Source organism: Xenopus tropicalis, chromosome 5, assembly GCF_000004195.4.
Source record: "Xenopus tropicalis strain Nigerian chromosome 5, UCB_Xtro_10.0, whole genome shotgun sequence".
Classification (NCBI taxonomy): Eukaryota; Metazoa; Chordata; class Amphibia; order Anura; family Pipidae; genus Xenopus; species Xenopus tropicalis.
The window spans coordinates 61,743,695-61,768,111 of NC_030681.2; the positions used below are offsets into that span (position 1 = coordinate 61,743,695).

Sequence of the window (24,417 nt, forward strand, 5' to 3'; positions counted from 1 at the left end):
ACTATGACAATTGATTATTGATATGCATTTATTAGAACAATATAAAAATATAACAAAGCATTGGTATTGTATCACATATTCAGACTGCAACGGTTTTGTTTGTACTTTATTGGAGTTTTATGTTTGTAATTGTCTTTGTTGCAAAAAGAAAATAAACATCTTTAAAAAAAAAAAACGTTGAAACTTACGTGCGCTCAGGGGAGGACATCAGGTGGGTGGCAGGGGCCCCTGCGGGGGGTTAGGGGGGTGATGGGGACGCTGCTGACGCACCTTGGGGTGTGTGAATACAATGATTTTTTGTATTTTTTTGTATTTTACAGGCCCAGGATTTGCCATATATGCTGTAGTGCATCTTCTTTTGCCGGTTATGTCAGTTTGGTTGAGCCGAAGCCATGGTGATCACTGCTACTGGGATGCTGCGTCTTCAAACTTTAAACATGCAATTGGCTTGACTTGTGAATTAGTGGTTGAACATATTCAAAGCTTAATTAATTCAGGTAAAACATTATCTGTAGTTTATGTGGGAAAACCAAAGCTTGTCTCAGTAAAGTCTAAAAAATACCAATGCAAATTTCTAAAATTTTTTACAATGTGTTAGTTTACTAGTAGGTTGCATTCTGTGATCATCCAGGGTAAGCATTTATAAACCAACGCAACTTGTTGGAGATATCTTATATAGTTAAAAATTACATGATAAAATTACATAATAAAAAGACAGTCTGAAATTTAAGCCAATCAGTAAGAGTTTAGTTTGGGTTTTAATTTAAGTAGGAAGAAAGGGCACACACTTGGTCAAGGCACACCATATAAATAATAAAATAAACTTTATTAAATTACTACTAAAAGGTTGTTAAAACAACATACACGGGGAAGGAAAGGTTAAAAAGGAAGGATCCTATGTTTGTTGGAGTTGGAACTGTTTCACTTTCAATATTGCAACATTATAACAGTGTCGCAAATAAAGGTTTGGGCTATGATTGTTACCAAGGGACAGTTAAATGTATCGCTCTGTATCAATTGCTAGCTGGCGGCGTATGCTGGTGAAAAGACAAGGGTTTCTGAGGTAAATAGGGAGTTAACCTCAATAATACCTCAAAAATCATAAATCACCATGCGTCATTCACACATAGCTAAATATTTGAGTGAGTTGTAGTTCACGTGGTTATCTCCTACCCGAGCCGAGTGCAAACTATATCGCTAACATGGGTAAGGAATAATTATGTTACTAAGTGCGCATCAATTTAGCATTTATTTCAGGACCCAGGTACGAAAGTGAAGCTGTAACTTGCCGAACGGTCTACTTTGTAGTGTTTATTCAACTACAGATGGACACAGTTTATCGTATCAAATTAGCTATATTTCTTAACTAGAAGGTAAGTATCGTGTACGTCAGTTCTTTATACAATCTACTATACCGTGTAGTGTGGGGAGCTGATTATTAGTAAATTGAATTAACCGACACACCCCTCCAAATCATACGGATTACTATCTCTGCCGCCTGTCCCGGTCGGTGGCCTACCTATTGCCAGGCCGGTAGATTATTACCGCTGCCGAAAACCGGCAGTTTGCCCAAGGATTACTATCTCTGTCGCTTGTACCTGTTGGTAATCTGCCTAATGTGTGCAGTAAGGCTAGATCCCTGCTTCAGGTACAGGCGAACCGGTCGGGCCAGAGCTAAGATACCAAATTATCTCAATATAAAGCCGCAAGCTTTTTCGCATTAATAAATTTCAAGCCAAACTATGTGCAGATGGTATCTCTCCCATTAGTATTTTTATACTGAGCAAAAAGCGGCTATTCAAGTCCCTTGGCAACCATAAGTTGGTGCCGTCAACATTAACTGTCCCTATTCATTCTAAAGCCTGCTATTAACATTAATTGAGCAGGGTACAGAACCAACAAACATAAGAGTTTAAACGCCGACGCGCGTTTCGCATATGATGCTTTATCAAGGCGAACATCAGAGCCTCCGTGGGAGTTGTTTAAATATATTCCCCCACCAATCGCAATCGTTCGTCATTTTCACGTAGGCTGCGGTTGCTTTTAAGAGATTGTTATCAGCGCAAGAACGGAAAGAAGCATACCGTCAGTATTTTTTAATATGTTAAGTAATTGCTTTTTATTATATGTGATTTTTGGATATCCACAATTAGGTCACCGATCCATTGGATTTATTAACTGAATACTTGTATTTCGATTCTTTATTTATTATTTTTGGTGATCTTATTTCAGAAAGAATAAAGTGCCCTCTACTGGCTCAAGAGAATTTTTAAAGAATTACTTATCTAATAAATTTAAGGTTATTTATTCTGTCTTATTACTATGTGATCAAACAATGATATTATCGTGCACCTATAAGTTATGTGTGGCGAAAAGTTTGGGCTTCCTGCCCGGAGTGAGTAGGTGTGTACAGTCATGTGCTAAGTCTCTATTATGGAAATTGAGAGTATGTGCAATTTGTAATCCCGGTGACAAAGGTAAGAATGTGTAGATGCATCAACTGTGAAGGGTTGTGAAAACAATCTATTAAATTCACCATTATTGTTAATCATGGTCAAAGTGAAGTGAGACTAATTGTGTCCATCTAGGGTTAATTAAGGGAATAGAATTAAATCGTGATCATGTGTCTGTTTATAATGAATGTGGCCTTAACAAAAATAAATGTACGTGCTAACACAAGACTTATTAGATTATCAGTGATTTCAGACATAGTCAGATAATCATCTTAAGAAGGTAGAGAAATCAATTTTCTCGTTTAACCCGACCGGGGCTAAAGTGTTAAGTGTGAAAATCCATTTACTTTCACGTTTCAAAAGGAGTTCCGAAATGTTACCTCCTCTGATGCCAAGGGACACATGTTCAATTCCCCAGAACTGTAATTTTTCTGGGTTGGCATTATGATACCTTAAAAAATGACTTGCCACTGTACTTAAGATTTTATTCTTTTTCTGATCTTCTTTGGCCATATTGATGGTACTTACATGTTTTTGTATCCTTTTGTTTAGTTTTTGTGTTGTCATGCCAACGTACTTTATATTGCAGGGACATTCAATGCAGTATATCACATTTTGTGTCCTACAATTAATATAGTCATTTACGTACTGTGTGTACCCAAAACGGTCAGTAAACGAGCTCTGATTTTTCACCATGCTGCAAGAAACGCAACTACCACATCTAAATGTTCCTTTTGCTGGAGGTTGACGTTTCCTTCCAGAGAAGTGACTTCTGGTAAGATGGTCTCCTAAGTTTTGGCATCTTCTATAGCAGAAGGAAACTTTTTCGGGTAGTATAGATTGTAAATCTGGATCTTGACGTATTATTGGCCATAATTGCTGGATTAACTGTTGTACTTTATATGTTTGTGGGCCATATGTAGTTATGAATCTTAGTTGTTGATCATCCTGAGTTTTCACCAGTTTATTTTTAAGAAGGTCATCTCTCTTTGTGGTAAGTGCTCTATGGTAAGCTTGTTTCAAAATTTTATTGGAGTAGCCTCTATCTTTTAATCTGATCTTTAGCTGTTCTGACCTTAAAGCGGACCTGTCACCCTAAGAAATAAGTCCAAATTATTTTCTATATTGTTAGTTGAGCAAAATAAACTTTACTTACTCTATATAAATAATATAAATCTTGTTTCCTTCCATCTCGGAATTACTCAGTCAAAGCAAGCAGGCAGGCACCATTTTGTGGGCACTGTTATTAAGACAAGCTTTGTATCATGCCAAAATCTTATTTATGTGCCACAATGGGGGACCTGATTATGCCCATGCACTGGCTACACAATTAGATGAGGAGGAGGGAGGGGAAAAGTGAGATGTGCAGTGACATCTAGGAAGTGCTGAATGGAAAGCTAAAGTTATTGTCTGCCCCGCCTCTATGCCTAAGGCATAGAGGCGGGGCAAGCAATATATGATTGACAGCTGTGATTTTTAAATGCCTTTATAATGGGTTTGGATGTGTTAATATAAAAATGAATTTGGGTTTCATGTTTAATTTGAACAGGACTTTTATTATACAGATTTTCATGTCTGGGTGACAGGTCCACTTTAAGCGAAAAGTTTCAAGGGATGTACAGTTACGTCTAAGTCTCAAAAATTCACCAATTCGTAAGGATCTTTTTACCGTGTTCTTATGATAGCTCTCAAAATGTAAAATTGTGTTGGTGGCTGTCAGTGGTGATGTTTAGTTTCTCATCTATACCTATTGTTAGGTCCAGAAAGGGAACCATTTTTTGGGAGGTATTTTGAGTAAGTCGGATATTTAGATTATTAGTATTCAAGATGCTAACAAAGTCATTCAGGAGATTTTGTGGCCCCTCCCACAGGAACAGGATATCGTCGATGTACCGAATCCAAAGTGGAATAAAATTGGTATAAAAACTCAGGTCATCTCCAAAGACGACATCCTGTTCCCATTTTCCCAAAAATAAAACTTAATCACAAACGACAAATTGATAATCTAAGTAAAGCTGAAAGACAAGCATTAAAAGAATTAAAGTCTTGGGAAGATGTCCAGATAAAACCATCAGACAAAGGAGGTAATGTCGTGATCTGGGATAATGATATGTATAGTTTAGAAGCAAAAAGACAACTACATTCAGATACCTATAAAAGACTGTTCAGTAACCCTACAGAAACCTTTTTGGCGATACATAACAACTTGATAAATGATGCTTTTAAAGATCTTTTAATTTCTGAACAAGAAAAAAGCTTCTTATTAGTCAACAATCCTAGGATAGCTACCTTTTATCTTTTACCAAAGATCCACAAGAATAAAGTAAAACCTCCAGGACGACCAATTGTGTCCGGGAATGGTAACTTAACTGAAAACACCAGTAAATATGTGGATCGGTTATTAAGAAAATACGTCATTGCACTACCATCATTCGTCAAAGACACAACGGAAGTGTTGGCTAGACTGGATGGCATCCATGTAATGAAGGACACTTACCTTGTAACATTAGATGTAGAAGCGCTTTACACGTCAATTAGACATAAAGATGGCATCGAAGCGGCCAAATATTTTCTGGATACAGACTTAACAGTGGATGCAGATTTTGGATATCTTATAATAAAAATGTTAAGTTTCATACTACATCATAATTATTTCGTTTTCAATAATGCTTTTTATTTGCAAATACAAGGAACCGCGATGGGTACCTCCTGCGCCCCAACATATGCTAATTTATTTTTGGGAAAATGGGAACAGGATGTCGTCTTTGGAGATGACCTGAGTTTTTATACCAATTTTATTCCACTTTGGATTCGGTACATCGACGATATCCTGTTCCTGTGGGAGGGACCACAAAATCTCCTGAATGACTTTGTTAGCATCTTGAATACTAATAATCTAAATATCCGACTTACTCAAAATACCTCCCAAAAAATGGTTCCCTTTCTGGACCTAACAATAGGTATAGATGAGAAACTAAACATCACCACTGACCTATATAGAAAAGAAACAGCCACCAACACAATTTTACATTTTGAGAGCTATCATAAGAACACGGTAAAAAGATCCTTACCAATTGGTGAATTTTTGAGACTTAGACGTAACTGTACATCCCTTGAAACTTTTCGCTTAAGGTCAGAACAGCTAAAGATCAGATTAAAAGATAGAGGCTACTCCAATAAAATTTTGAAACAAGCTTACCATAGAGCACTTACCACAAAGAGAGATGACCTTCTTAAAAATAAACTGGTGAAAACTCAGGATGATCAACAACTAAGATTCATAACTACATATGGCCCACAAACATATAAAGTACAACAGTTAATCCAGCAATTATGGCCAATAATACGTCAAGATCCAGACTTACAATCTATACTACCCGAAAAAGTTTCCTTCTGCTATAGAAGATGCCAAAACTTAGGAGACCATCATACCAGAAGTCACTTCTCTGGAAGGAAACGTCAACCTCCAGCAAAAGGAACATTTAGATGTGGTAGTTGCGTTTCTTGCAGCATGGTGAAAAATCAGAGCTCGTTTACTGACCGTTTTGGGTACACACAGTACGTAAATGACTATATTAATTGTAGGACACAAAATGTGATATACTGCATTGAATGTCCCTGCAATATAAAGTACGTTGGCATGACAACACAAAAACTAAACAAAAGGATACAAAAACATGTAAGTACCATCAATATGGCCAAAGAAGATCAGAAAAAGAATAAAATCTTAAGTACAGTGGCAAGTCATTTTTTAAGGTATCCTAATGCCAACCCAGAAAAATTACAGTTCTGGGGAATTGAACATGTGTCCCATGGCATCAGAGGAGGTAACATTTCGGAACTCCATTTGAAACGTGAAAGTAAATGGATTTTCACACTTAACACTTTAGCCCCGGTCGGGTTAAACGAGAAAATTGATTTCTCTACCTTCTTAAGATGATTATCTGACTATGTCTGAAATCACTGATAATCTAATAAGTCTTGTGTTAGCACGTACATTTATTTTTGTTAAGGCCACATTCATTATAAACAGACACATGATCACGATTTAATTCTATTCCCTTAATTAACCCTAGATGGACACAATTAGTCTCACTTCACTTTGACCATGATTAACAATAATGGTGAATTTAATAGATTGTTTTCACAACCCTTCACAGTTGATGCATCTACACATTCTTACCTTTGTCATCGGGATTACAAATTGCACATACTCTCAATTTCCATAATAGAGACTTAGCACATGACTGTACACACCTACTCACTCCGGGTAGGAAGCCCGAACTTTTCGCCACACATAACTTATAGGTGCACGATAATATCATTGTTTGATCACATAGTAATAAGACAGAATAAATAACCTTAAATTTATTAGATAAGTAATTCTTTAAAAATTCTCTTGAGCCAGTAGAGGGCACTTTATTCTTTCTGAAATAAGATCACCAAAAATAATAAATAAAGAATCGAAATACAAGTATTCAGTTAATAAATAGCTGGATCCAATGGATCGGTGACCTAATTGTGGATATCCAAAAATCACATATAATAAAAAGCAATTACTTAATATATTAAAAAATACTAACGGTATGCTTCTTTCCGTTCTTGCGCTGATAACAATCTCTTAAAAGCAACCGCAGCCTACGTGAAAATGATGAACGATTGCGATTGGTGGGGGAATATATTTAAACAACTCCCACGGAGGCTCTGATGTTCGCCTTGATAAAGCATCATATGCGAAACGCGCGTCGGCGTTTAAACTCTTATGTTTGTTGGTTCTGTACCCTGCTCAATTAATGTTAATAGCAGGCTTTAGAATGAATAGGGACAGTTAATGTTGACGGCACCAACTTATGGTTGCCAAGGGACTTGAATAGCCGCTTTTTGCTCAGTATAAAAATACTAATGGGAGAGATACCATCTGCACATAGTTTGGCTTGAAATTTATTAATGCGAAAAAGCTTGCGGCTTTATATTGAGATAATTTGGTATTTTAGCTCTGGCCCGACCGGTTCGCCTGTACCTGAAGCAGGGATCTAGCCTTACTGCACACATTAGGCAGATTACCAACAGGTACAAGCGACAGAGATAGTAATCCTTGGGCAAACTGCCAGTTTTCGGCAGCGGTAATAATCTACCGGCCTGGCAATAGGTAGGCCACCGACCGGGACAGGCGGCAGAGATAGTAATCCATATGATTTGGAGGGGTGTGTCGGTTAATTCAATTTACTAATAATCAGCTCCCCACACTACACGGTATAGTAGATTGTATAAAGAACTGACGTACACGATACTTACCTTCTAGTTAAGAAATATAGCTAATTTGATACGATAAACTGTGTCCATCTGTAGTTGAATAAACACTACAAAGTAGACCGTTCGGCAAGTTACAGCTTCACTTTCGTACCTGGGTCCTGAAATAAATGCTAAATTGATGCGCACTTAGTAACATAATTATTCCTTACCCATGTTAGCGATATAGTTTGCACTCGGCTCGGGTAGGAGATAACCACGTGAACTACAACTCACTCAAATATTTAGCTATGTGTGAATGACGCATGGTGATTTATGATTTTTGAGGTATTATTGAGGTTAAATCCCTATTTACCTCAGAAACCCTTGTCTTTTCACCAGCATACGCCGCCAGCTAGCAATTGATACAGAGCGATACATTTAACTGTCCCTTGGTAACAATCATAGCCCAAACCTTTATTTGCGACACTGTTATAATGTTGCAATATTGAAAGTGAAACAGTTCCAACTCCAACAAACATAGGATCCTTCCTTTTTAACCTTTCCTTCCCCATGTATGTTGTTTTAACAACCTTTTAGTAGTGATTTAATAAAGTTTATTTTATTATTTATATGGTGTGCCTTGACCAAGTGTGTGCCCTTTCTTCCTACTTAAATTAGTTTCCTACTACATTCAAGTGCACCCTAAGAGAAAGCTATAGTGCGAGGTTTCTCAACTTTTAGTTTGGGTTTTAGACTTCTTAAACCCAAACAGGCAGTTTTGGACAAGACAGACCATGTAAAAATCAGACTGCCTGGTTCAGAACCAAAGAGAAGGCAATTGAAGAATCAGGTATGTCTGTCTGCTCCCCCATCAATGACGTGCATATGCGCATTTGTGTGCCTGTTCGTGCACGCACGCGGTGGGGGGATTGGAAGAAGCAGAGGGGTGAAGTGGCCGGCCGGGTCGCCTAGGGCACCTGGTCGGCTTGGCCCGCCTCTGGCTGTTTATGCATATTTCTGCATAAACCCAACTGAATAAACTCATGTCAGATAGGATGGTATATTTTCCATTTAAGTTGGAAATTCATATCCAGATTTGGTTTGACAGTTAGGAAGATTTCAATGATACTGCCTGACTGTTTGGGCATCAAAGTCAAGTCAAATGTATGTTTCAACATAGTATCCTTTTATGTTATCTCATATGGCATCTGTCCATTAGACCAGTCATTCAGATACTGGAGGATTGGCCAGTGTTAGCCTCCTTTAGCCTAGTATGCCCAGATAGGAAATCAATTGAAGCTTTTTCTTGTACCGGTTGCTAATCTCATTGATTGGTCTAAGCAGTTTGCAGAAACTTTGTATTTACATTTTAAAACAATATGTAAAATGCAATATGTCCTTCAAAGATGTGGGTTTGCTTCATTCAGAAGTCCATGTGTTGTCTGTGCATTGTACTAAAAAGCAGCCATATATTGTTTGTTAGGTAGATCTTGTATTAGAATAGTATTGTATTAACATTGCAACTGTTTTCTTTAGATATTGGTTATGAGAGCATGATAAACACTATGATAAAAGAGCTCTTCAAGTTACTTGTTACTTGTGTCGCAGAACCTACAGAGACAATCTCCAGAGTTGGTTGTTCCTGCATCAGGTAAGGGCTGTGTATTTTGAAGATTGTTTCTATTATGATAATTTATATCATTTTAACTTCTTTTTTCAAACATGATTGCTTGGTTGTGAAGTTAAGTCAGCAAGAACATAATAAGTCAGTGGAGGCTTGAGTCAAAGCCATGTGGATATAACAGGAAAATAGAAAGAGAAAGTTGTGCTAACCACTGATCATTTTGAAATTATTAGGCGGAATGTACAGTTAGGCTGTGACCAAATTGCCCTAATTATGCTTAAAACGTTGAAATCAAAATTGTTGCACCAACCAAGAAGAAACAAGAATTTTGGGGGATTTATTTTTGATTAATACATTTGCTAGATGGGCTACTTCTTTTACGTCTTTTACTTTCAGTAAGTAAACACTGCATTTTAATCCCTGCCTATTGTCTCACACTTTGGGAGACAATAGGGACGATAAGTGTTATCGCATGCTTTTTTGCATTAAAATAGACACGTAAATGAACGCACAATTCGCTAAAGTATTATCGCATGTGTTAAGTCGCATGTCGCATGCGTTAATTTTAACGCGTTGCGTTAATTTGCACGCGGAAATAATACTAAACGCATGATTCATAAACACATATCCGCGCTAAATATCGCATTAGTCTGTGCGAAAATTAACAAGTACTTGAGGCAGGCAGTAATTATAGAAAAGTACAGTTCATGAGCTTTTGGCAAGCAATATGGACTTGGCAGTGGGATTTATTCAAGTATGGGGGTGAATTATTAATATATGTAGGCTCTTAGCGTAATTTCTGCAATTTTTTTGTACTTTTCGCGACAATTTCGTACTTTGCGACAAAATTATCACGAAGTACTCCGAGTACGAAAGATTTGGATTCATTCGAACTTCGGGAATTGTGACTTGCCTTTGGCCAGGTATGAGCTGCAGAGTGTCATTTATTCCTATGGGAGGCATCTAAAATCATGTACAGTAGGATCAAAGTCGGAATCCAGGATCCAGCCATTTATGATCGTTAAATACGAACATTTTGTGATTTTCGGATCGCAAATACAAAATTATTGCGAATAAACCGCTTATCGCGAGTTAACGCAAACCATATTGTGTCTAAATTAACGCAAGTATCTTGCAAGTGAATCGTGTGTTAAGTCGCAAAAAATAAGAAGTGATGAAATTTTAACGCATGCTATAAATAGCGCTCAAAATATTGACCTTTAGTGAATTGGCCCCTTTGTTTTGAAGAAACTTACTTAAAAATGCACTTTGCACACTGCGTCCTACATTGTATGTAACCCCTACAGTGTTTATAACTGTGGACATAAGCAACTTTATATTGACACTTATCCCCCTTGAGCTGGATACACAGCCCACAAATTACTCATTGCTCTTGTAATTGTCCTACCTCACATTTCAATGTTGTTCTCTACCTATCTACTTCCCTAGTGTTGTGAAAACAACACATTTCTTATTCCTTTTCACTGCTGTATTTGTTGTATCTCATTGGGCTTCCTGTGGAAATTGTTGTCTTTTTTTACACAAGCTGCATCTCAGTCCCAGGCTTCTACTTTTACCTAGACCTAACTTCTCTTGAGTGTGTTAATCAGCAATAGGTGCAATAGGTGCACGTTACTTAATCACTGAAGAAGGGTACTCAGTTACCTGTTATTTCATTTCCAGTGGAGATATTTGAACTAATTTGTTGCTAGACTTCCTTTCACAAACATCTGTGCCCTCAGTGAGTACACAGAAAAAGCTATTTTTCAGACCAGTGCCAACTATACAGAGCCACTCTGTGGCAACACAGTCAAGCATATGTCCTTTGCAGTGCTATTTGACTGCATGACTCTCTAATTAATTTTCTGTCTCCTATGAGACACAGGGCCCGATTCACTAAAGTGCGATTTAACGTGCGCTATTTTTAGCGTGCAGTAAAAATTTTATCGTGTCTTAATTTTCGCAACTTTTCGCACGATTCACTATAAGCATACTCACGTTATTTTACACGCGGTATTTTTGTCGCAATAAATAGTGTGCGCTGTATTTTCCGCATGCACGCTATTTATCGCATGCGCTAATTGTCGCGACATTACGCACGCGACAATCGGCAGCATAAAACTGGCGACATTTTGCCCTGGGAGAGCACAGAGTGCTAGAGAGGTGCTGTATAAATGTTTGTTTGGAAAAAAAACCCAAAAACCAATAAAAATATAAGTAAGAAAAAAAACTTTATTATTTATTATTGGGCACTTTAAACGGTAACAAATATAATATTGCAATTATTCTGGCAACAAAACATTTGTTTGGCAGTTATCACACTCGCCAGAAAATACGCTACGTACTAATTAACGCAAGTTTTACTATTCAGCAAAATGGGCTAAAGACTAAATTGTTGGCAGAATATTTGCAAACATTTAACCCATATAGCATATTGATGCTGTTACTGATAAATGTAAAAGTGTAGGAGAAACTACATGAAAGTATAGAATACAATATCAAGGAAGGATAAATAATGAGACATTACTCAGTTCAAAAGTAGAAAAATATCAAATTTTACTATAAGAAAAAAGGGGGGAAAAAAAACTTAGGGCTTGCTGCCCTTTAGTTCCTCCATGTCCCTCCTTAGTTGGGCCACTTCCCCCCAGAGCTGGGCCAGCTCGGCCTTCATCTTCTCCAGGTCCTCCTGCATGGACCGATGTGATGGGCCTTCGTCGGCAGGAGAACCTGGTGGCTGGGATCTGGGGTGCTGGGGGGGGAACCCAAGGGCCGGGGAAACTGGGGTCAAACTGGGGGAGGAGTAAAGGGGGGGGTGTCCGGGGCCTCCTCGGCCTCCTCATCCTCTGGGGCCTCGGGGGCCTGGCTCAGTCCTGGGGCCTCGGGGGCCTGGCTCGGTCCTGGGGCCTTGCTGGGTCCTGGGGCCTGGTCAGCTCCTGGGGCCTCGGGGGGCCTGGGCAGGTCTTGGGGCCTGTTGAGCCTGGTCTGCCTGGGGTTGTGCCTCCGGAGGGAGGAGAGGCGCCATGTCGATGTTGAGTTCTGTGAGACAGTATTGCAAGATGTTATTTAAATCTATTATACATATATATATATACATTCATACACAGAGGGCCACCATCCTAAATAACGGGGCCCCTCACAACAACATTTTTTGGGCCCCACTCCTCCCACGCCCCCACTGGCCCCTCCCCCTGTGAACCCTCACATCAATCCAAAGGACACACAGACATTGTTAGCCAGGGCCCCCTAAAACATTTATGGCCCTTCCCCCAAATGACTCATACTATGGGCCGCTCCCTGCTGCTTCCCCCCTGCTTTAAACTCATTTATGCATATGTATTTGAAAATGTGTGTGTATATATATATATATATATATATATATATATATACACAGGTATGGGATCCCTTATCCGGAAACCCATTATCCAGAAAGCCCCAAACTACGGAAAGCCCGTCTCCCATAGACTCCATTTTAATCAAGTAATTCATAATTTAAAAACTGATTTCCTTTTTCTCTGTAGTAATTAAACAGCACCTTGCAATTGATCCCAACTAAGATGTAAATAATCATTATTGGAGGCAAAACCATCGTATTGGGTTTAATTCATGTTTTATTGATTTTTTCTTAGACTTAAGGTATGGGGATCCAAATAATGGAAAGACCCCTTATCCGGAATACCCTTGGTCCCGAGCATTCTGGCTGTATATATATATATGTGTGTATATGTATTTGTTTTTCAAAATGCCACAACATATTTAAAATTCCCTCTTTTTTTGTCAACTTTATTGTGTATTTTTGAAAAAACATGTATATATACACATATATATAGAGAGAGAGAGAGAGAATATACATTTCAAGTTCAAATTACTTGCTAAATCTTTTAAGAAACTTATTTTGTGTAAAACCATATTAAAGTAGAATAATTACCTGCAGCAATTTCAGAAATCTCCTGAAAGTTCCTGCGCTTCAGGTCTGACCAAATCCGCTGGAGCAGGCGGAGGTCCATTTCTAAACGAAAGCCCCTGGCGCAACCCAGCTATTAGGTTGCGCAGGATAGCTCTCTTGCGCTCATGAACCCCTATTAGCCCCAGCGGCAGCCTGAGCGCAGGAGGAACTCTATAATATAGCGCCTCTCCCCCATTAGCAGCTCTGAAACCCCAGGCAAGGTGCTCTCAGTGTGGTGACAGCAGGCTCAATGACACAAAATGGCCACAAGTCGCACATGTCACGAGATTCAAAAATCGCCACAAAATGGCCACTAGTCGTGCGTGATATTTACAGCTATATAGTACTGTATATTATCGCGACTAAATATTTACCACTAATGTACTGTATAATATCGCGACTAAATTTTTACCACTATTGTACTGTATATTTTGGCGACTAAATTTTTACCGCTAGTATTGTATATTAGTAGCGAAATTCCATACATGCCAAGACTTTAGTAAAATTGAGTAAAAAGACACATACTTGAATAAATAACACTGTAAGTCCATATTTTATTGCCAAAAACTCATTTACTGTACTTTTCTATAATTTTTCACCTGCCTGTAGTAGGTGTTAATTTTCGCATAGCCGAATGCGATATTTAGCGCGCCTAAGTTATAGTGAATCATGCGATCGTATTCTTTTCAGCGCGGAAATTAACGCATGCGGTCGCGCGAAAATTTACGCATGCGATATGGCGACTTACCGAATTGCTGAATTGCTGAATTGTGAATTGCTCGCTAATTGTCGCGACTTATTTAACGCAAAAAAGCGTGCGATAATTTTTATCGCACTTTAGTGAATCGGGCCCACAAGCTATTGTGAAAATTAAAATGTAATGGTGCTGCGAAAAGGTAAGTATACCCCACAGCAATTTTTTCCCTGACTTCATTTTAACAATATTGATTGATCCCCCTTTGTGTATAACAAATATTAAGCATAATTTTTATTTTGTAATCTATTGTGCAGTTTAAATAAACACATGCAAATTTCATATCTGCAAAAAGTAATTAGATCCATATATTTATCACTAGCTCAAATACCCAAAATTAGAATCAGGTGTGCCATATCAAGGGGTTGAATGCAGGTGGAACGCAGCATGCTACATTCCACCTGCGTTTAATGCTTACATGCACCTGTTAGTACAGCTGCATAAGGGAATGGGATGCATTTATTCCTGCGCTCCCCTGTGGTGGAATGCAGAAGTATGCCGCCACAGTGGAACACAAGTTGGAAACACTAAAAAGCTTTTTAAGAAATTCATATAAATTTTTAAAGAAAGCAAACCAACTATATTTTGACAATTATACTATAACTCTAGGAATCCTGCCCCCAACCAAGATGCATCTAGATAATGAGCGCCAGAAAGCCATTTCCTAGAAAGGGTTCAGTTTGAAAAATATAACTGACAAGTACACTGGATTAATTTTTAGTCCAATATACTATCTGTATATTTCCATGCATCAAAAGCTTCATGAGGGGGCATGGCCTGATGGTGAGCTGACCAAGACACACCTTCTCAGAGATCCACTGCACCACTTCTAAAAGCTTCCTGAAACCTGAAGGGGTGAAAAGAGCCAAAGACATTGATAAATTGGCCGATGAGGATGCACAATTTCAACCTTTCGCAGTAGCTCCAGTTGAACATTTGCCAGACCGCGTTCAATCCCTGCTCCTTGAATTTATCATATAAAGCAGATCTGGCTCAGATTCTGCCAGAGATCAAATCATCCCTAAAATGAGAGGTAGCATCCCTTCAGACTGAATTTGCCTATCAATCAAAGTTGATCTCTGTGGAGACCTCTCAGGCCATGCTACTAGCAGAGATGTTTAAACTGTGGTTTGAGGTAGACAATCATGATCTACAACTGTAATACCTAAGAGGGCGATGAGGGGTACTGAAAACAGAAGCTGGTGTTGCAAAATTTAAACCTGAGGTATTCTGGAAGACGTAGAGCTTCCTGAAACTCGCCATCTCACAGAGGACCTCTTTAGACAACTGAATCAAGACACACTTTAGGCCTGGATCAAGACACACTGATTCACACCGATCGATTTCATAGTCACCTCGGCAAGATGAGGAAAACCTTGCAATATGCTTTTTTGCCTTCATTACTTTACCCAAAAACATGAGTTTCTTAAAAAGGCCTAGGGAGATAGGTGACCTATAAAATGAAGAGGACATAAATAATTATACCAGGATCTGGCCTATTCCACCATATTGCAACGCCAGATGCTAAAGAGCCTCACAAAAATACTTTGAGTATTGTTTGAGTGGGCCTGCCTGGTCGCTCCTGACACACTTCAAAAGCACCTGGCATCTCCTACTTCTGGCAGATTTTGGCAGATTTTGTACATCGCTTGGTAACCAGCCCCTAGACCTCTCAGCCTGCAGCAACAATGCCTACAGCCATGGTCTAACAGTGGCTACAGATGATTGAATCTACTCTAGCATCATACTCCGTTCTTTCCTGTTATCCAGGCATGTCATGCCAGCCAAACCACAGCTCGTTATGACTACAGTTTTACAAGTTCCTGACTCGGACCAAGTTCATAAGTTCATACTTTATTTACTTTGCTTTTTTCCCGGCCCTCAAGCTGAGCGGTCTGCCTTGTCAAAAATTGACACTGTCATTGACAGCGATGGTTAGCAAATACACTATTTGCAATGGAAATAAAACATTTTTTTAGGCAAAAAAAATCCACGAATCAATGAAAGAAAAAAAAAAACAGCCACAAAATTGTGTGTGTATGTGTACAGGTGTCAAATTGTGCATGTGCAAGTATGTGTGAGTGAATGTGTAAAAGCCATCCAATCCCGAAAAAATGTATGTGTGTAAGTGTAAATGTGAGTGTGTATAATTGTTTGTGTGCATGTGTTTTACAATGAACTGGGGTAGCAGGGAAAAGTTCAGGGTATGAAGAGGAAGGTGTCTGCAGTGGAGGATCCTGTCTGGGGGCAGCGCTGGGTGGTCCAGAAAATGCAGGCAACAGCAGGCACGTAGTTTGCACCTGCTTGCTTTTGCCTGGGGCCCCATAGACAAGGACCTGCTTGATCCCTGTCTCTGCTCGTTGCCTAGGGACTGGGGAATGAACAGGGAACTATCAGACCCAGAAGTGCAGCAGAACGTAGAATCTAAGATCTGTGGCACTTTGGTACTTTTAGAATAGAATCTAAGCACTAAATACGCAGAGCTGCTGAGGTGACCAGGGGACAGTTAAAGTGATACTGACAGCCAATTAAAAATATTTTTTTACACCTGCTGTTGTGTTTTGATTTGTGTCAGCTTTAAATTCCTTATAAACTAAATCTGCAAAGTTTTTTCACTTCATAATTTTGGTAGCGCGAATTACAGACCCACGGAGCAGCCATGTTTGTTCCCCTCTTCCGAGTTTTAATTGAAATGCCTCCCAAGTGAATAAATATGCCCAATCACAAACCTGCAACGCCCCTTCTGCTGGTGTGTGACAAGCTCAGCTCCGTTATCTGTGTGTAATGGGAGGGGGGGGGGAGAGCCCTTAGAAGCAGACAGGTTATTTAAATTCTTTGTACATAGAGCAGAGGGGGGGGGTGGCAGCCCTTTGAATTAGGCAGACAACGGAAAGATCAAGCCTGCCTGCTATCTAGTTCACAATGACATGCAATGCTATGTGAGGGAGGGAGGGGGAGCTCTTTCAAGCAAATGGCAAGCTGAATCCTCCCAGTTTATGACGTAGTCCTTTTGACAGATTGAGAAGCTACAGTCGATCGGGAATCTTCAGTAAGATTTATGTAGAGAAACAGGACTTTTAGGAAAAAACAGTCAACATGACCTATAGGTAGGTTTGGAAGTAGGTTCAAATTTTTAAGAGATTTTTTGGTCAGTATCACTTTAACTCATGCACCTGCAGGGATTGTAAGTAGGGCTGAAAGCAGTAATTTTACACATCCAACTGCACCTAAGGCAGCACCCTTTATACATTTACTCAGGACAAATGAGCATCTTGTGTGCCTTAAAACCCACATACAGAATTTAGTTTCAGATACTTTGGAAATGCACCCTATTTAGGGTGTTTTATTTAATGATATGTGCGAAATAAGATGTAAAAAACTGGAAGCTTTGAAGTAATTTTCAAAAATGTCCTCAAAACCACCAACTTTTGGTACTAGTTTTGTAGTTTACAGCTAAAAGACATGGCCAGGGTTGGAACCGTTGTAGATCCTTATCCTAAAAAAAAATACTGTGTAGTTTTCTTAGGTTAACTTAAATCCCACACACTCAGGTAATGTCCCTTAAGTAAAATGTTAGCAAATTAAATGCAAAATCCTACTGGCACAATCATTATTGCAAGGCTCATGTACATGTGAGACTTAATTTGATCATAGACTGACAGGTTTAATAAGAGTCAAGATACATTTTTAAAAAATGTCTGTAAAACATCAAACAAAATCTGAAAACTATCTAATTCAGTTATCTAATTCAACTATACAAATTCACAGAAGTGGAGATACAGGTTTGTGAATAAGACATTCTGTACTCAGCTGTACTCTATTGCCATTTGCGACATTGTTTTTTTTCTTGGTTTAAATCTCACCTTTCTGTTCATTTATAGTTGTCTTCTCTACCTCCACCTAATTTCCTCTCTGCTGGAGTTCCTCAAGGCTCTGTCTTAGGCGCTCTGCTGTTCTCAGTCTATACAATTACTTTAGGGAAACACATTGAGTTAATCAAAAGGAGTCTCTTGCTCGCTGAGCTGAACTTAGCAGGGTCAGATAGTTTTGAGGGAGGAGAACATCAGCAGGATGATGAGGTAACAGTAAGAAAATCTAGTGTGTGGAAAGGAAAAGGGAGGCTGCTCCAGGATTCTGAAGCAAAGGCACCAGTTGAACCTAGTGCAGGGCAACACCAAAAATGAAAAGGTTTTAAAGTAATATTATGTAAAATACATTTTTGGTGTTACTGTTCCTTTAAGGAAAGATCCTTAAATGTAATTTTTTTTTATATTTTGCCTGTGCCATGTGCAAGTTTAGGAAAAGTCAGTGACAGCTTAGGTAGCTGAATGCATGGCTAAAGTCTTGGTGTAGGAATGAAGAGTCTGGATTCTTAAAAATGTAGGGCTGATTTTTCGTTGGGGTACATTCTATATAGCCATGACAGGTTGTACCTCAATGGAAGGGGAAAGAATGGAGAGACTGGAGCAGTTGTTTAAAGGAACAGTTCAGAAATATAAAATATTTCTAATATAGTTAGGCAAAAATGTAATCTATAAAGGCTAGAGTGGGCAGATGTCTAACATAATAACCAGAACTCTCAGTTCTCTAACCTCTTAGTTAGTCGGCGATAGAGATGTAGCGAACCTCACAAAAAAAGTTCGCAAACCCGTTTGCGAACTTCTGCCAAAAAGTGCGAACTTTGCGAACCCCATAGACTTCAATGAGAAGGCGAACTTTAAAACGTAGAAAAGCCATTTCTGGCCAGAAAACTGATTTTAAAGTTGTTTAAAGGGTGCCACGACCTGGACAGTGGCATGCCGGAGGGGGATCAAGGGCAAAAATTTCTCTGAAAAATACGTTGTTGACACAGCGTTGCATTTTGTGCTGTAAAGGGCAGAAATCACACTACATTTCTAAACTTGTGTAATAAACTGCTTTTACAAGGACTATTGGGTTACAGCAGATGAGATCAACAGGACAGCTGTCCCCAGCAGCTACATACAGAGCAGTAGAAAGTAGCAAAGCTACCTAAACTGTCCCTCAAACCCCTGCACAGCTCTCTCACTATGCTAACTCATCAAGAACACACAGGCAGAATGTAAAATGGCTGCTGGGCTTCGGTTTATATATGAAAGGGAGTGGTCCGGGGGTGGTCCAGGAGGGAGAGCTGCCTGATTGGCTGCCATGTATCTGCTGGCTCTGGGGTGAGAGGTCAAAATTTGGCTCCAGCTAAGGCGAACCCAAAATTGCAAACATCGCTAAAAGTATTCGAACTTGCGAACACTCGATGTTCGCGCGAATTAGTTGCCGGCGAACAGTTTGCTACATCTCTAAGTGCGCGTCAGGCACTTTTTAGATTTGGTAAGGCAGGATAATATAGCCGCAGGGAGGGTTGGTTGATCAGGTGGAGTGGGGGTAATTGGGGTGGCAGAGGGTGGCAGCTTGTTGATGTCACTGAGTGACTTAAGGGCAAGGAGGTCTGGCACATGGACCAGATTGCATAGAATCTGCATTGATGGTTTTATAAGGCCACGGCTGGGCCAAATTTTGAGAGGCTGCTGCCTGGCCACAACTCTAGATGCCCAACCATACCTGGTATCTACCACCTGCAGCCCACATTCAAGTGGCATTAGTACCCTATCTGCATTATATTACGTTTCTTTGACTTATAGTGTTTTAACCATGTGGCAATGTAGACACATGGTCAATTAGAGCTGTGGCATTAGCAGTTATATAAGGATCTATTCGTGCTGATTTCCCAGTAGTAAGGCTAGATAATCCTGTCCTAACCAACCACAGTTTTAATGTAATTTTTAATTGCTTATTTCTGCACAATACCAATTTTATTTTGAAGTTATCGATAAAGGTTAAGTCTTAATGGTGCCACAGACTCATCCATGATATGGTATTTAAGAGGGAAAGGTGCTGTTGTATAGGTCATGCTTTTCTTTTCTCTTTTTTTCCTTTCCTATTAGTGTTGGGTTTGGTAAGAAAAAAACATGCTTTTAAAGCATTCAAGTTAGCTGGGACAGGAAGCCAATAAAGCATGTAAAAAAGTTCAAAATAGAGGAGGAAAAGGGTATTGCAGCAAGGCGTAAAAGGAATCCAAATTATTTTTTAATAGTAAATAGTAAAAAAAATATGAAGCAGGAAGGGATGTGACCCTTATCACAGGGGTGTCAGATGGTTGATGTGTAAAAAAGCAGGAATTCTGAACTGTCATTTTTTATATGTCTACACAATTTAGGAACCAGATAATGAAGCTTCCTTTTTAATTGACCCGATTCTAGTAACTACTGATGCATGGGTCACTCTGGAGGAATTTCAGAAGAAACTTAAACATGTAAAGGTAAACAAAGGTCCGAGACTGGATGGTATTCATCCCAGGGTATTAAACAAACTTAGCTCTGTGATTGCCAAACCTCTTCACTTAATTTTTCAGGATTTATTGGGGACTGGCATATTGCAGAGAGACTTGCAAATCATTAATGTTGTCAGAGGTTTTGTGCATGTAGTCTACAAGTACCTCATATACTATTGATATACTGAGAACTTTGTTGCAAGAAAGGGATACCTTAACAAATTGTCAGTGATAAAGGGCCTCAGTTCATATTTTATTAACATATCATAATTTCAATTGTTTATGAAGTGCAGTGACATTACTCATACCACTTTAAATCCATACCATCCTTCAACAAATGTTTTTGCTGAACTATTTGTACAAACTATTAAACAGTCACTGTGGGTTGCACATCCTATCAGAATTCAGTTCATGCAACTACAAGCTACTTGTGTGTGTTTATTTACATTTTTAATGAAATATCTCTGAACACATGTTTTCATGGGTGCCAGGGTCCACCAGAAAACTTAAAACCACTGGCCTGCACTCCAGGCTATATTTACTCTCACTCACCCTATTTATTCTTCTGCCTTTGCAGAGTAGCAGTCTCATTAGGTGTTTTGTGTTCTTTCTGGGCACCAGAATGTCCAGGAGACCCAGTATGCAGGTAGCCGGGTTAAGTAACTGTGGTAAAGTCACATCTGTTCCCATGAATTCTATGACCTTGTGCAAGAACTTCTGTATTTCAGGACAGTCTCATATTAGGTGCATAAAATTGGCCATATGTTTGCATCTTAGACAGTTGGAAGAATCAATTTTCCCCATGGTGTATAGCTTTTGTGGGGTAGGTCTGATGTATGATTGTATAAGCTTGTATTTTGTGCTTATTAGGGGCTGGTATAAATTGTCTATAATTCCTTCCCAGTCATTGGATGTAATTGTATCGCAGAATTCTACCACTTAAGTTTCACCCTAGGCCATGGGTCGTACCTTTTAGTGATTAAAAATTTGTAAGTATTTGAGCGTAGCTTAGATTTCCTTGGCTGATCTAGTGTTCTAGATCTAGGTGCTGTATTTGTGGTGGTTGCTGAAACTGTACAGCACAAAGAGGTGTAATCTGTGCCAGGGGCGGGCCCACCTCCCCGCCCCTCCGAACGGCGCTTGCGCGCCAAAGCACAGGAGGAGGTGCAGGGGGGGCGGGGCGATTAGATCGCTCATTGCCTCCGCCGCTAATGACAAGCGGTGGAGGCAATGACAAAGTAGCACATGGGGTAGGCAGGAGAGGCTCCTGCCTGGCGCCCCTCAATCGTTACGCCCTAGGCAGCTGCCTCTTCTGCCTACCCCTAGTTCCGGCCCTGATCTGTGCATACCTTAAGTCTGTCAGACCGAGTCTAAAGTGTAGGATCGTATGTGATTATTGGTTCGATGTGGAACAGATCAAGAGGTTCAGGAGTAAAGAGAGCATTTATTCCATAGAACAGGCATACACACAGCTAGTTCAAAGTCAAAGTATAAGTCTTACAAAGTCTGTAAAGTTGTTATGGGAGATCCAGATGTTCATTCAGCATGGAAGATGATGGTAGCAGTTCCGTCCTTCTGTGATCTGTACTATCTTGGGACAGCCGGTTTATATACCTTTTGTCTTCCTATGTGATCTACAGAGCTATATTTACCCCACATTACATGTATTTCCCCGCCCTGTCTCTTCAATCACGCTTGATTTACCCTTATTCGGCGTTACATTACATCATACTGTCATAATGTCAAAATCCACATGATGTCGCCCGAGACCGTGAAATGCATACAAACATATTCCATATGGATTTAAACGATGTACAATTCATTACTCCTGACTTTTAACTGTATTACTTAAATATAAGTTCACTGCACGCATTAATAATTATAATCTAATAGAATATCTTATCAGAGGGAGAGATTTCTGTGCATTTAGGTTGATTGCGCGTACATTTAGCTGTTTATGCTTTTAAGGTATCGGAGCTATACATCTGTTCCTCTGTGCATCTGTCCTGTCACTCTCACACATACGCTGGCTACCTGATATCTAAGACTAAGCTTCTAAAGGTCATAATCTAAATGCAATGCAGATATGCCTATTTGTAATATGATCAGATCTTTGTTAACCCTCTATATGCTAGCCTAAGGTTACTATGTTTCCAAAGGATCTTACAGAAGGAAACCTGTTGCAGAAGAGGGAGTGTGTTCTCTTTTTGTGTATAGGTGGTCCATGCGCTTTACCCCTAGCCTAGCTCATGATCATGCTTCTGGAAAGGATGCAAAATGTGGGAGGTTGCTGTTCCCCTACAGTGGGGTTTCAGGGGATATTGATCCTGTTTTGTTGGATAGCTACACAGCTAACATGGAGTCCCAAGCTTTTTTCATGGCATCTAAAACTAGAAGTGGGCTAATATCCTTTCTAGTTCTATACAGGACATTGTGTAGGCTTTCTACTGAGGTGAAGTAAAGGGCTTCTAAAATTGAGGCTGGGTTCTCGGGGTCAAACACTTTCCAGTTTGCTATGTGTAAGCTCTGAGAGGCCAGGTAGTAGAGCTCATAGCTGGGAGATGCTAATCCTAGTTGGTCTTGTGGGGCATTTAGGGTATTCCTAGATAGTGTTGAAGATTTGTTTCCCCAGATAAGTGTGGACTATTTCTAATAGGGTTTTAAGGTATATGGTATGGGGTGTTACTGAATTGATATAGGAATTTAGGCAGGAAAATCATTTTTGCATATATTTATTCTACCTATAGTGCAAGCGGCAGTTTAGTCCAGTTTCTGAGGGTGTCGGTAAATGTATTGTGGAGTGAGTGTAGATTATGTAGGAGAAATTGTGCTGATTCTTTGTGAATTGTTATCCCAAGATTTTTTGTCTGTATGAGGCAGTCTCCTTAACCTTATTTATTTGTTTGTAGAACCACATGGTGACTCTACCTAAGCTGATCAGAAAACCCTGCACTACACTGATGAGCCTCAAGAAAGGCTAAACCGGTCTGTAGTTGGGAATCTGATCAGCTATTATCCTGGCTTCAGCTTCAAACCCAGTGGGTGAACTGTAGCCTATAGGATAAACCCATGTAAATGGGATTCCTTTTGTTTGCTATCCCAAGATTTAAAATTGTAGGCTATTTTAAAGGTGTTTGTGGTTTGTTATTGATGGTGTTTGGTCATCTAGGGGGAAAACAGTAGATTTTCTCAGTTGATCTGTAGGCCAGTCTGCAAGGTATAGCAATGTGTCATCGGCATATAATGAAATGTTTTCTTTCTACTCTTGTATATAAGGCCTTTAGCCTGCTGAGAGTGTCTGATTTTAATTGTCATGGGTTCAATCACCAGGGCAAATAATAATGGGGAGAGGGGGCATCCTTGACGGGTACCCCGAGTGAGGTGGCATGAAGTAGACAGAATTTTGTTAACTTTAACGACCGTTCCCCACTAACGACTGCTTTCTCAACTAAGGTCTGTTGGTCTTAGTGAAGTCGTTTGCGCATGGATAGAAAACTGGCTACAGGATCGGGTACAGAAGTTGGTTGTTAATGGTACATTCTCTACTTGGAATAATGTTCTCAGTGGGGTCCCTCAGGGTTCTGTACTGGGTCCACTTTTGTTTAATTTGTTCATAAATGACTTGGGGGAGGGTATTATAAGTAATGTATCAGTGTTTGCAGATGACACAAAACTCTGCAGACCAGTCAATTCTATCCAAGGTGTGGCATCCTTGCAGCAGGATCTTGACCAACTGGCAATCTGGGCGGCTAAGTGGCAGATGAGATTTAATGTGGATAAATGTAAGGTCACGCACCTGGGACTGGGACTGCACTAGGCAAATCCATAATGTAGAAGGACCTTGGAATCCTTGTAGATAATAAACTTGGCGGTAGCAAGCAATGCCAGGCAGCAGCTGCAAGGGCAAACAAGGTTTTGAGCTGTATTAAAAGGGGAGGAGGGGGTTATTCTTCCCCTTTACAGAGCGCTGGTAAGGCCCCATCTAGAATATGCTGTTCAGTTCTGGTCTCCAGTGCTCAAACGGGGCATTATTGAGTTAGAGAGAGTCCAAAGAAGGACAACTAAGTT

The 24,417-nt window shown here is 39.7% G+C and overlaps 1 protein-coding gene across 1 annotated transcript in view; it reads left to right on the forward strand.

Moving 5' to 3' along the window:
* Nucleotides 1-24,417, forward strand: part of arfgef3 (ARFGEF family member 3) — a 629,444-nt gene that overhangs the window by 428,935 nt on the left and 176,092 nt on the right. The window contains exons 28-29 of the mRNA XM_031902164.1: nucleotides 321-497; nucleotides 9,222-9,336. Coding sequence (XP_031758024.1) covers nucleotides 321-497; nucleotides 9,222-9,336 — 292 coding nt within the window. The remainder of the gene's footprint in view (nucleotides 1-320; nucleotides 498-9,221; nucleotides 9,337-24,417) is intronic.